Raw genomic sequence first — 13,573 nt, 5'->3', positions numbered from 1 at the left:
CAGCAGATTTGAACAGTTTTCAGTTGTTCAGTGGCACTTGGATAAAAACTGTTCATAAAATCTAGAGGTGTGGGCCTTAATACACCTATATCACCTTCCAGAGGGCAGAAGAGTAAAAAGGTGGTGTCCTAGGTAAAATGAGACTTTGATTATGTTTATGGCCCAGTGCAGGTACCTAGCTCAGTATATGACCTCATGTGAAAGTACAGTACCTGTGTGCTGCTGATTTTATGACTCTCTGAAGAGCTTTGTCAGCCCCAGTACAGCTGGCAGCCCACACCAAGATGCCATAGGTGAGAAGACTTTAAACAAAATACAATTAGTGTGGATGATAATGTTTTCCAGTGTTGCTGCTAGTGGACAGCATTAGGCACAGACCAACCAGAAGGCCTTTATATATCAAACATAATAATTCTACAAAGACTGGACATATGAACAGCATAATTAATGAATATTAATATTGTAGTGCTGGCCGGGTAAAGAAGGGTCAAAAACCAGAGCTTGTCCTTTTCTTGCTTTATTCACAACAGGTGCAACCACACAGCAACAAAACACACATAACTATATACATCCCACTCAGAGGGGAATTATTATGGAACCCACCAGGTGCTTCTCCCCTTGGGCATTATGGGGTATCCCACCTGTCTGTCCGCAGTGCTACACAGCCCCCACCTGGCTAGTTCACTGTCCTCAGTAACCACAGTCATAACGAAGCCCCTTAATTGTTGGGGGTGACCTGCACTGGCACTGAGGCCCCTCTGGTAACTCCTGAGTGGATGCCTCACCCCACCATCTCCCTGGTATTCCCAATGACACTGCCAGAGATGTGAGGGCCATCAAATGTAGCATCGCCACAGTCAATGGTGACTCTGAGATGGTGGGGCGAGGCACCTGGTGCCATTCAGTTCACAGTCCAGGTGCACGCTGCGTGTCCCCCCAGGCGGCCGACCCCCAGCTATGACAGGTTAAACGATGGGCATCACTCAGCTGCTCGACTGTTTCCTAGTCGTGTCGTAGCGGCTAACCGCAGGCTCTCCCGTTGACGTTATGGATAATTCGTTGTTTTCCGTTTCAGTGTTGTAATAGTAAAATACAGTGTGACATTGTGAAATTCTGTCACGGCGGGAAAAAGCCCTACCGGCGCAGTTTAAAGTGGCGCACAGAGAGTTCGTAAGGCGTGGCGTTGTTTCATCACTGGTAGATGGAGTCACCTGCTTTAGTTCTGAAAGTGAAAATGAATGTCCAAACAAACAGGTAGGCTAAGGAAGTAATAACTACAACTAGCAAACAACAATAACATTAAAGGGTCAAAACACTGAAGTGATGTCGCGCAGTGTTTCAAGGGTCATAAAAAGCATGAGCGCATTAGTCAGTGAGGAACAAAAGGAAGTGACTTTAAATGACATTTTACTAAATGGATGCCTCTGTTCATTTATGACGGGGTGAAAAGCGAAATGTGGACTTCTCCTTATGGGGCGATGTTGGGAAATTTGTGCCTGAAATAACAGTGCCACATAAAAGTCGCTCCGAGTTGCACCATCCTCATTAACACTGGACATTAATGACAAGGTAAGATGGCAGATTTAATCAATTACTTATTTCACTTTAAATGAAGTTAATATGTGAGAGGGATCCAATATAACAATAAGCAGTTCATTTAAATAGAATCTATTAATATTGTGCGATTAATAACAATACAGGGAACAAATATTACTTTGATGATGGAATTTGGATCAGTTTGGTTTTTTTCTGTATGTGCAATATTTTGCTTTTTTTTTTTTGGAGGCAGTCGGAAGGTGATGACAGTTAATGTTAACATTTTTTGGTGTTGGTTTATTTAAAGTTCACATGGATGAAAACAGATAGGGACTCTTTGTAACTTTGGTATAGACTGTGAGATATGAGTAATATCTTTTGATTTTGATCTGATGTAGATTTATATTTGTGATTTTAGTAATGCCAGATAACAATAGTTCTGTAATCTCTGGCTTTTGAGCTTTTGTGTTGTCTTGTTTTGATTGGTCTTAACTTACTACTATTTTGGCTATGTCCATGTTTTTGTGTTGTACAATTTATGCATTGTTTTGAATAATTACAGCAACAGTTTTATGACGTATTTTGTTATGAATCTTGTGTACAAATGTTATTAATTTGTTTCCATTATTCACTTTTTTACTCTTTTCTACTTTCTTTTCTCTTCTTCTCATCCATTCGCCACCTCACTCTCTGTCTTCCCTCTGTCATTCAGATGAAGTTACTTTATTTCAGCATCATCTCTGTATTTCTACAAGTCAGTTGCCAAAATCCTAGGAGCCACTGGACTCTGCCTCCCAATAGTATGTATGATCTCTGTGTGATTACATTACCCTGAGTTCAAGTTATTGTACATCAACTTCTTTTCATCTCTATGTATGTGCTAGTTCTGGTTGTGGAGGTGGATGGCTCTGTGGGCCAGCAGACCCTGAGCTGCTTGGGGTCACCAGAGGAGGTGACGAGGAGAGCCAACAAGAGTCAGGATATTATTTGGAAGAAGAACGGAGTGGAGGAACCACAGAGAGGGAACTCATACCTGGTGCACCTGGAGGAAAGCTTAGGAGGGGGTGAATACACATGCCACAGCAAGGATGGATCACTGCTTGATCGCACTGTGGTCCTGATCCAAGAGGGTGAAACCATGAAGAGGAAGATTCTGGTGAAAAATGACCAAGGTACGAGTAAACCACCACACTGTCACAGTCATAAAGCAACTTAAAGTGGTGAAAATGTAAAGTATTTTCACAGCTAAATTGTTTGTTTTCTATGTTCCCATCTCTCCATGTTTATTCATCTTCTTTCATTAGAAGAATATTTAAAGTGCTCTGCTCAGAATTACAACGGAGAGTTCCACTGCTCTTGGACCTGGCACAGCAGCCGCATTGGGAAAGTAGCATTTATCAAAGCTCAACGGTAAACTCACAAACTACTGATATGTTTTCTGTTTTGCTCTCCAATAATAACACAGTGCTCAGACTCTTGTCAGAGCTGAGACTACACAGTCACATCCATAAATACCTTCTTATGAAAGGAAACATCGCTGAGTACGTTTTATGCTATTTGAAGGTCATGTCTTGGGATTGGATTTTATGTAAAAAATAATACTGCTGTAAATGTACTTGGATGATAGATGTTTTGCTCCTGCTGTACTTATCAGTAAGTGCTCTTTCACTGTCTATGAGAAGTTGCTGCAGCTTCTTGGCATGGAAATCAAAGCCAAAACTACAAAATCTGTGTGATCCTAAATAAAAAAGCAACTTTTTTTTGCAATTTTCTGCAGTGTTTCTGACGACAGTGACATCCAGTGTTCCGTGGACACTAGTGGTCTACGTTGGACATGCTCCTCGGGTCAGAGTAACTTCAGATGTTCAGTGAACAAGAGCGGATACAGTATCTCCTGCCTGGATGAGCAGTACTGCCCCTATGCTGAGGAGAGCCGGAAGATCGAGATCATTGTCTATGTGAGGACTGAGCACTTCCTGATAGAGAGCTACACCAAACAGTTTTTCCTGTCAGAGATTGGTGAGACATTTCAGCGAGATTCGTCTGCACATAACTCATTGTTCTCTTTGTTCTGTTTATATTTGTTTCTCTCTGTCTCTGTGACCTCACTGTTATTGTTTTGCTTTAACTCTCAACAGTGAAACCTGACAAGGTGACAATCAGTAAAGTCAACACAACAATGATAAAGTGGAGTTACCCAAGCTCCTGGAGTAGTCCCTACTCCTACTTCCCCCTCACTTTCCAGATTGCACAGCTCAAGCGGAGGTGCAAAAAGTGTGGCAACCTATGCCCTGACTCAAAAGCAACAAAGGTAAGAGGAACCTAGTGATTGTGATGTAAATTTCATATTAAATAGCCACACTGTGTGAAAGTAATGTCAAACTTAAAACAGAATATTTGGATCAAGTGACAGGAAATTCCTTGACTCATTACAGAACAGTGCACAGAAAATCACAACAAAGGTTAAATACTGCAGACCTTTAGTGACTAATGTATTTTTTTAAACTATTTATTTATTTTTTAGATCCTCACAGTCCACTCTACAGATATTTGTCAGTTTGAAGTCAAGCATAAGGCCAAGGTCGTGTGTATCCGAGCTAAGGATGCTCTTTGTGACTCACAGTGGAGCGAGTGGAGCCAGTTCAGGTCGGTGCCTCCCAGTGGTGTAAAGTGGGGCATTCAACTTTTATTTCCTCTCATCAGTTGTCATTGTGTTCCTGCTTTTTGCCAGTCACCTGCAAGCCAAACTGGTTTTCCCCCACAGTTGTTGTTAGTTTCTGCCAGTTATTCAGTTTATTACTTACTTTGCTTGTATTACATAATGTAGACAAGGTTGTACCTTCTATTTTGAAAGGGGTCATATAAATATAGCCTATTGTGCTTGTTTGCTTTGAACATAATCAGACTTATTTCAGACTAATTCCATCATTATTTGTATTCTATTACAGACTGAGGAGACGCAAGAACAACAAGAACAGACATCAGTAAAAACATTACCATAACAGAAAATAAGAGCATCCCAACACTGGACAAGAAAACTTGTGTTTAATTATATACAATTCTAAATATTTTTATTTATTTTAGCTTATTTCATGGTGTTTGTAATATGCAGCTTTTCTTAATGATTCATGAAATAAAACTTTCAACACAATGGCCTTTTATTTTCATGCCAAGGCATCACTACCTCACTTGTACTTAACGTTGGATTTTCACTGTTCACTCAAAACACCTTGCACGTGTTGTAGAGAACCGAAACCTCAACAGTTGTTTTTCGTTTGACCAACAAACAGCAGGTTTAAATGTCATCAGCTGCTCAGGCTTTTCCCTGACCATGTAGGTGGGAGTGTGGCGTTTTGATTGAAACCCCCCCTTCACTAAAGCAAATCACAGAGCTGTCATTTTGCTTTGAACTTGCTTCCTTTGTTGCCTGTTAGCTAAGATATTGTATTCATTGTCTTTCTTCTGTTACTGTACTTGCCAAGAGATGTAGTTTTTGTGTCACGATCTCCTCCCATTCCTCCTTTGCTCTCACTGTCTATCTCTGGGGAGCAGCTATAGATTTGCCTGCCACATCACAGTTGTGGGACATACAGTATTATAAAGCATATGAACTAATGCTAATGTGGAAATGGAAACCCTGAGAATATGTATAGTAATATGAAAACTGAGCTCTCATACAGAGTTCCTCAATATGCTTTTCTTGAAGCACGTGGGAAACTTATGGAGTAAGTGCTTACCTCAGAGCACTGACCTCTAAACCAAAAAAGGGGCAGATTCTTACACTACTGTTAGTTAGTGCTAGTCACTGCTGGCATCTCCAGAGTCGGTAACCTATTTTTCCTGACAGCAGTGGAAGTGTGTCTGTTAGTTACTCAACCTTACAATAATCATTTGTTTATTTCTTGCTATTTATTACTGGCAGTTACTGGCCTTACACTCACTATTAGTAGCTTTCACGTAGTAAGGTTAATCTAGTGCAATGGTTCCCAGTTCTTTTGAGTTGTGGCCCTTTAAGATGAAGCAGTATCACCTTATGAATCTTCGTCACAGTGTAGACATCGGTTGTGAACTGTTGAACCAAAGAGTGACTTGTATGCTCTCTGTTTTTGGATTAGATGAAAGTGATGCACAGGAGAAAACTTGACAAAATCTAAAATATTTTTTTATAAAAAAAATTGTTTGTCTTTGCTGTTCCTGTAATTAAAACTGCTGACCCTTCATATTTTTCCAGTTACCAGTCTGACCTCCTGTAAATCCAGTGTTTTGTAAATAAACTGAATGCACAATATTATTACTTTTTGGGAACTGAGCGCCCTTCAGAGATACAAAGCAGCTCCAAACAATTTGAAATTACAGTGTAATTATTAGGTATGTGGCTACAGAGATGCATGATTTACCAAAATTCCACATCACATGGAAGAAAAGCCCACTTAAACAACATTACACCTACAGAATACTAGCCACTGTTCTGTTGGTCCACAACTTCATTTCACTTCCCTGTCATAAAAAGCAGAAGAGGTTAAGTGATCTAAGTACTTTAAGGGCAGATGCACCACATGTTAAACTTAACACCACTGACCTTTTTTTGCTAGCTTTATGTTAGTGAAGGCACTTCACACATTTTTGGGAAACGCTTATGTTTCTGCTTTTGTCCTTCTCTTTTCCACTAAATAAAAAACAATGTGATCTACTGCGAGTCGTGTAACAGCACTGCTGGCACTGTGGAAAGTAAAATATCTAATAGTACATCTCAGCACATCTGAACCCAGTGTGTTGATAAATCCTTTGGTCAGTGTGTGGTCATTTAGCTGCTGAGTTCTGATATCAAATAAAAATGTGTATTAGCAGGTTTACAGTTGTGCTGCAATTAATTATTTCATTATGAGTTAATCTGCCATTTGTTTCATTTTTAAGTAAAGTATTTGATTTGCCTATAAACTGTAAAAAAAAAAAAAAAACTGTGAAAATGCCCCCTCTGGAGCCAGTATTATCACTGAAACAATCAACTAATCATTTCAGCTTTGCTTTATTATATGTTTATTGGGATAGTCTGTAAAAAGTCTTTAAATAATACAAGAAGCAATTTCAACTCATTTATTTTGACATGACTGAAGATGAGCAGACCATGGATAAAAGGGAGATAAGTGATTATGTAGGTAAACTGTGGAAAGTGAGATAAACGGGACAGTGATGATGATAAGTCATTGTACCTCTTATTATGATTAGTGGTGAATCAGCCATGACCTTGAATGACTGTGTACCATGTGCCTCATGTGTCACATGAACCAGCTTCACTGGACTAACACACAGCATGTGTTTAGTTAATAATAAAGGCCAAAGCATGTCAGAGAAATCAACTTGCTTGGTGGGTTTACGCAGCCATCGGTAAACAGTAGCCGTGGGATTCCCAGAGCTATTCTTGTAGCAGCTGAGCAGAAGTATTCTTGGAAATTGTCGATGAACCATTTTTGCTCTTTTAAGTTGGGATCATGAGACTAGACAGAAAGCCTTCTTTTATATAGGCTATAACTGAAGAAATCAACCCTGTCGTTCTGACTTCCTTCCAAAGCCAGTCCTCCAAAACACAATGCACACTGCAATGTGCACTACCTGACTACATACAGATTTCAGGAAAATAATAAATGCCCCCCCAAACAAAGCAAAACTGATAATTACCTGTCCAGCAGAAATACGGTCCTCATGGTGTCACTTTTCAGCCGCTTTTGTTCTCTCACCATGAACTGTAAAGCAAAACTGATGGTTCATGGCTAAACTGTTCATGGCTAAAGCAGTTTAGCCCTGGTTCATAGCCGGTAACTAGCCTTAGAGGTCCAGGCTTTTCCAGCAGGGAGTAGTGACAAGGAAGACCAGCTTACACCGTTCAAAACAGAGGCTTTATTCTGTCTTGGTAACATGAACACTGCATGTGGCCTTTGATGGCCAGTTAACTGCAGTACAATCTTATCTATACACTGAGAACTGACTACCGTTGGTATTTTCCCCACCTGTGGCTGCAGTAAAAGGAGTCTGTTCCATGTGGCGTCTTTTCGCTCTCATACTGCATGCAGGTAGCAACTTCAGGCAACAACAACATTTCCTATAAGGCTATTTGTCTTAAAGAGGGAGGTCTGGCCTGTAACAACAGACTCCAGTTGTGAGCGAAAGCTGCTGTGGGTACCTTCTCTGGCATTGCTCGCTAGCTTTAGCTATCAAAACAGAGCAGTAACATGTCTGGCTGCCTGGCCTTATGGGAGACTCTTGGCTCACACACTGTGCAAGGACAGAGTGTGCACAAGTAGGAAGAAGGTTGACAGGTAGGTACTGCAAGGACAGAGTGTGCACAAGTAGGAAAAAGGTTGACAGGTAGGTAGGTCATCCAATAGTTTTGCTCATGCTGCGTAAAATTATGCACTCAACAAAATGCTTTTTTCAGCCCTGCTGTTGCCAGAGATGACAGATTTGTTTCTTTATGTTGTCAGGGCATTTGATGCGTTCATTGCCATGGGGATGAAAAGAGAATTCCAAGATATGTAACAAATAATGCTTCCGAAAAGAATCACAAACCCATCTTTAAACACCTAACCAGGAAACTATGATGTTATGTTTTGGCACTAATCAAAACTTAACTTATAAACTTAACTGTATAAATATAAAATGATTTAATGGAACAAAACATTTAATTTAGCAAAAACAACATGTATTTGGCCGAAATGACTGAAGACAAATACAAACAGTGATGAGGAGCTCCAGTGGGACAGCGCTTCAGTTTAATGGGTCACAATCCAAAGAGGACAGAAACCACAAAACAAAGCTGTATTAATTTTACAATATGAACATTATGTGTTACAATTAAAACACACACACACTCATACACTCAAAAACATGTTTTAGTCATTTTAAATGAAACATAAGCCTTCTACTCTGAAATCAGAGACATTGACCTCTGCCTTCAATGGGTAGGCTGGCTGTTCCCCCCAAAGTTCATTCCTACATTAAGTCAAAACTCCACCTCAAAACATAGAGATACGCATTCATTCAAAACAAGAACAACAGATTCAAAAATTCCTATAAACCTCTAAAAAAATCCCCCTTAAGACAATAACACTGATATGTGTTGAGTCACATCTGATACTGCATTTGGAGGCTGGGGGGTTAAAGTGAATCCACATGATTTGTTTGAACTGTTTACCTTCTGATGTTGCCTACAACATCTATTACATTCCCAGCTTGTTCTCATGAATCCATAAGCTCATTGACCTTGTCCACATTTGTTGACCATGTTAATTAATGGGCACAGAAAAACAGCAATTTGGACAGATGGCATTTATCTGCATGTTACTTAGTATGCAAGTGCTACGTTTGAGAATACAACTGACCTGAGTGGAAGTGAATACGCTACACTTCGTCGTGCAATATCTTTATAAATCCACTAGATGGCAACATTGCACCAAATACAGTGACCGGAGGTTTCTACCGTGGTAGGTCTTATTGACCTGAAGTAAAGTGGAAGAGGTCAGCATTAAGAACAGACAGATATGTATTGCGCAGAAAATGAATAACTAAAAACCATTTATACTAAATCAATATTTATAACGATTAGTTGTAATAATTCTCAGTTTCATTTTAAAATGTGTATTTCTTTCAGTTTAATAATAGCGGTGAAGTATTCCTTGAATGACTGCATGTTCCGTTTTTATGGTATCAATTAATGTGCATCCAGCTGGAATCTTGTCTACACGTCTAAATGGTTAGCATCTATATTTGTCTCCTTTTATGTCGAGTAGGGAGCATATTGTTAGACATAAGGCCCATTCTCATAGGCATATGCCCGTTTTGTACAACTAGTCAAAATGATGAGTCTTCAGTTCAATCAGACCATTATTATCATCAGTCCAACCTACTGATTGAAGAGAACAGCTGGTGGCTGTACAGGAGGCGAACGTCAGCGCCCACAATGCCTTTCTGATCAGATACTTCAAGATGTCCAATAGAGTTATAAGGCAGGGAATTTTTAATAACCGACCCATACGTGGACGCTTGATCATGTCATACACGCGCGTACACACACGTTTTTACATGATGTTCACATTCCAGCGTGTGCGTAATGGCCAGCAATTTTTGTAAACCTCTCTGGGAGCCATGGAGTTAATACATGACAGTGTTAACATGGCTGGATCATCGGGCCCCGACAGACATCTCTGTTTTTGGACACCGAGACAGTGATATTTGGGCTAACAGTGTGTGTTGGTGCTCGGGGATATAAATATACGCCATCCCAGGGGCCTGTAGTGTTCGCGCTGCCCCGCATGCCGACCAAGGCAGACAGATCCTGGCGAGAGACCCGGCCACAGTCAAACAAATGTGCTGAAGGATAGCTCTGAACGTGTGTGTGTGTGTGTGTGTTTGTGTCCGTAAACCTGAGTCTGTGTGTGTGAGACAAACATTTTATCTCGAGTTGCTTTTATTTATCACGATTTATCGTGTCGTGTACTCAAATGATAGGGTGCTCACATTTCTCCTCCCACAGCAGGAGACATAAATAAACAGCTATAGACAATGACGAGATGATTGCGGGGGATCGGAGTCTAACCTTGACCGTTTATGGCATTTATCAGACTGCAAGTGGCTGAGACTTTCATGTGACAGTCTGCTGGCTGCATACAGGATGAGGATATTGCTCAAATGAAAGTAAAACTTGTTTTAGGTTATTAGATTTACAGAATTATAGTTATATAATCCAAAATTGCGCGTGGTTATTGTGAATGTTTGGGGCATTGCGCAGTTTTACCAAAGTGCACTGATCGTATCAAATTGATCCAACAATTCTTGATAAAAATCGTAATTTTCAAAGATAAAATCCAGATAAAAACGACCTTGTCATTCTTCCCATTTCATTACAATTAACCAAACAGTACTTATTGAACAGATGGCCCCCAGACAATTCAATTTGACAATTTAGAAATGACTGTAATGACGGGGGAAACCAGGACAGATGAGGAGAGCTGCAAAATGGACTGAACCGTTTTCATGTGAGCCCGCTGTGCAGTTTCATGGTTCTCTGAGCAACCATGCAAATGTTTTGCTACACTTTTTATTTTATTTTTGCAATTTTTGTGTTTGAGCAGTTACTTTTGAGTGACTGCAATTTTTTTGGACAGCGGGACACAGTTTATCTGTAATCCTCATATTTATGTTGGATTCAGCGCTTAGTCCCGCAAGATTTATGTAATGCATCTAATCAAAGCTCATTTCAAACCATCGGGCTGTAACAGAAAAAAAGCGCGCAGCGGCTGCCAGGCTTTTTGGTGAGCTGAAACTTTTCTTAAGCTCCTAATCTTCCGGAGTTGATACTCTGAATGAACACTTGGACTGCTCAACACGAATGATTCAGATATCCGAAAGCACTACATTTAAATTAAATGTTATGTTCCAGTAAATATATTTGGCATCAAGGCTGGTTCATTTAGAAACGCACAATGTAGGGAATTAAAATATGAACGCTCATTTGTTGATGCACAATTAAGTTGACGCATATCTGCACACAGGAAGGTGCAACGATCCCTCTGTTTCCTCTCACTGTACTTTTGCACGTTTTTCTGTCTAAACAAAATCTAATGCACATTTAAAAAATATATATATATCGGGTTGTCTTTCCACTTGTTTTGAAGACTAGATGGGGCACATTTTTATAGCTGCAGCTTAAGTCACAATGCAGCAAGTAGACGATAGATGTTACAACCACCGCGGGTCTGCCCTTCACTCTGCCTTTGTGGACAAACTGCATGGATTAAAGTCATGCCCTCGCATGAGTTGATGTTTGATAGTCGTGAATACATTAATTGTCATCTCCTAAACGTATGCACAAAAAGACAGCACACACACACACACAGGCACACACGCACACACACACACCCACACCGTGCAGAGCTAAGTGTCTGGGGCGGGACACAGTGTGGGACGAGGCGGGGACAGCAGGCAGGCGAGCGGGCAGCGTGCTGGTTGGGTTGGTGGACAGCTGATTGTCCGTTTTATTAACTCTGTTTGTGGGCGTTGCTGCTCGCATTGTAGACCACGCCTCCTTCACCTACTATTTTCTCCTGTTTGGCATCCGAGAGATGGTCCAAAGTGATTCCTCAGGGAAGAAAAGAGCGCAAATTACCCGAGCAGGAGCTGACGAGGAGCGGAGACGCGGTTGCCCAGGACTGCTTTTTAATTGCGCGTAATCTTCCGTTTCATTCATCTGAACAGAGGAAAAGACTTTGTAAATAAAGAAACGGAGTGGAAGAGGGTGAAACGTGTTTCTTCTCTTTGGGTTTCTCACTGTGGACTGTCCCCCCCCTCCCCATCTACTGACATTTCGCTTGTGTTCTTGTCAGCTGCACCTTGATCCGGGGGACTGTCGCCAACTCAGTGCAGCCTCTCATCTTGCGCTTCCCCTTTCATCGCTTTCAACGTTGCTCATCTTCATAGCTGCTGCTTCACCTCTTTTTCTTCCGGAGACGCTGACATGAGGTGCAGCTAACCCTGGATTCTGACAACTCCCCTTTTTCCTTCCACGTGTCGCATCGTTTGTCTACTTTGAGAAACACGCGCTCAACTAAACGCCAAGTGAAATAGACCAAGCCACTTTGCTCCTCTGACAGCGCGATCAAACAAGACGCAAGAGGAAGGGAGGCAGGGAAAAAGGAGGGAGCCAAGGAGAGGAGGATAGAGAGAGCGACAGGAGAGAGAGCGTGAGAGAGAGAGATAGCGGCGGTGTGAAGGTGCGTTTTGATGTTTGGCATCCACGAGAGCATCCAGAGGAGTGGGAGTAGTATGAAAGAAGAGCCCATGGTGGCCGGGATGAACGCGGTTCGGACATGGATGCAGGGCGCCGGAGTGCTGGACGCCAACACAGCCGCCCAGAGGTGAGCCTGAGGCGGCCTTTGCGCTGGGCTGACACCGGGGCGTGGAGACCGGGGGAGAGCAAATTAAGATCTGCGGTGTTAAAGACGGAGAGGCTGCATCACCTCTGGCAGCGTGCGTTCCCAGAGGACTTAGTTGTTGGATAACCACTGCTCCCACTGGCTTTATAAGTTTTTAGCTGTGTTTCCAATATGATGAAATACCAGGTTAACAAGTTCCTGGACGCAAAGATCTGCAATCTCAAAGGATTTTTTTTAAGTCTTAAAGGCTTTAAATGTAGTCTTAGATTAACTTTGGTGTGTGGAAAATCTGCTGTGCTTTTCAGCTGACTTTTTGTTTGTAATAAAGCAGAGCAGGCTCATTTTCAGACACCGAAAGCATATTTGTGTTTTCAGCTGTTTTCCTTAAAAAATAAAATACAAATTTGGTGTTACCAAACTTGATAACCAAGTTTGTGGGGGTTAAAGCGGAAAAGACACTTTTATCGACTACAATCACGAAAACAAGCGTCCTATCCAAATCACGACTGCAATTATTGAAAACTTTTAGGCCTATACTTTATTTATTTATTTACTTATTTGTTTATTTATTTATTGTTGAATAAGCTGCAAATGCGTTTGTGTGCATTAGAAAGAGGTTTTCAATAAATCATGTGTGACTGCAAATTTTAGAAAGGACTGACTGAAACATCTTGGATTTTAGAAGCAGACCTCTGCTCTGTTGCATTTTGTTGAGTGCATTTATTTTAACTGCCGTCGTTGTGGATTGTGCTGGTTTGTGCTTGTGTCCGCAGCGGCGTGGGTCTCGCTCGGGCTCACTTCGAGAAGCAGCCGCCCTCCAACCTTCGCAAGTCCAACTTCTTCCACTTCGTCCTGGCTTTATACGACAGACAGGGTCAGCCGGTGGAAATAGAGAGAACCACCTTCGTTGACTTTGTAGAGAAGGAAAAGGTGAGTTTGTATATTTCACATAAAAGCAAACTTTTCACGGTATGGCAATCTCAATTTTTAAAACCTTCGAAATGAGCTTATTATGCAGTAGCTGTGCATTGACACGGTATTATTGCCTGTTCAGTCAAAATGATAAATCACCAGACGTGTGTTAACCGAGTGGCCAGACGCACACAGCAGGA

The 13,573-nt window shown here is 41.3% G+C and overlaps 2 protein-coding genes across 6 annotated transcripts in view; both read left to right on the top strand.

Annotated features, from left to right (window-relative positions):
* Positions 1-626: 626 nt before the first annotated feature.
* il12ba (interleukin 12Ba) lies at positions 627-4,680 on the top strand. Of its 3 annotated transcripts, XM_020594571.1 has the most exons (9): positions 628-1,254; positions 1,451-1,569; positions 2,249-2,336; positions 2,421-2,708; positions 2,841-2,946; positions 3,314-3,555; positions 3,675-3,847; positions 4,061-4,182; positions 4,485-4,680. In XM_020594571.1, exons 3-9 carry the CDS (start codon positions 2,249-2,251, stop codon positions 4,522-4,524), a joined length of 1,059 nt encoding a protein of 352 aa, XP_020450227.1. In that variant the 5' UTR covers positions 628-1,254; positions 1,451-1,569; the 3' UTR covers positions 4,525-4,680. The 3 variants fall into 3 exon arrangements, with proteins under 3 accessions (XP_020450236.1, XP_020450227.1, XP_020450219.1); XM_020594580.1 differs by lacking the exon at positions 1,451-1,569 and having other exon boundaries at positions 627-1,254; XM_020594563.1 differs by having other exon boundaries at positions 628-1,569.
* Positions 4,681-11,539: 6,859 nt separating this feature from the next.
* The window catches only part of ebf1a (EBF transcription factor 1a), a 52,871-nt gene continuing 50,837 nt past the window's right edge, over positions 11,540-13,573 (top strand). For 2 of the 3 annotated variants that reach the window (XM_020596263.1, XM_020596272.1), the window contains exons 1-2: positions 11,541-12,443; positions 13,235-13,391. In XM_020596263.1, coding sequence (XP_020451919.1) covers positions 12,310-12,443; positions 13,235-13,391 — 291 coding nt within the window. In that variant the 5' untranslated portion in view covers positions 11,541-12,309. Of the gene's footprint in view, positions 12,444-13,234; positions 13,392-13,573 lie in introns of all 3 variants that reach the window. The other variant, XM_020596280.1, reaches the window with a different exon arrangement.

The sequence above is a fragment of the Monopterus albus genome, unplaced genomic scaffold (assembly GCF_001952655.1).
Source record: "Monopterus albus unplaced genomic scaffold, M_albus_1.0 scaffold2.1, whole genome shotgun sequence".
Taxonomy (NCBI): Eukaryota; Metazoa; Chordata; class Actinopteri; order Synbranchiformes; family Synbranchidae; genus Monopterus; species Monopterus albus.
This window is presented reverse-complemented; position numbering and strand designations above follow the sequence as displayed.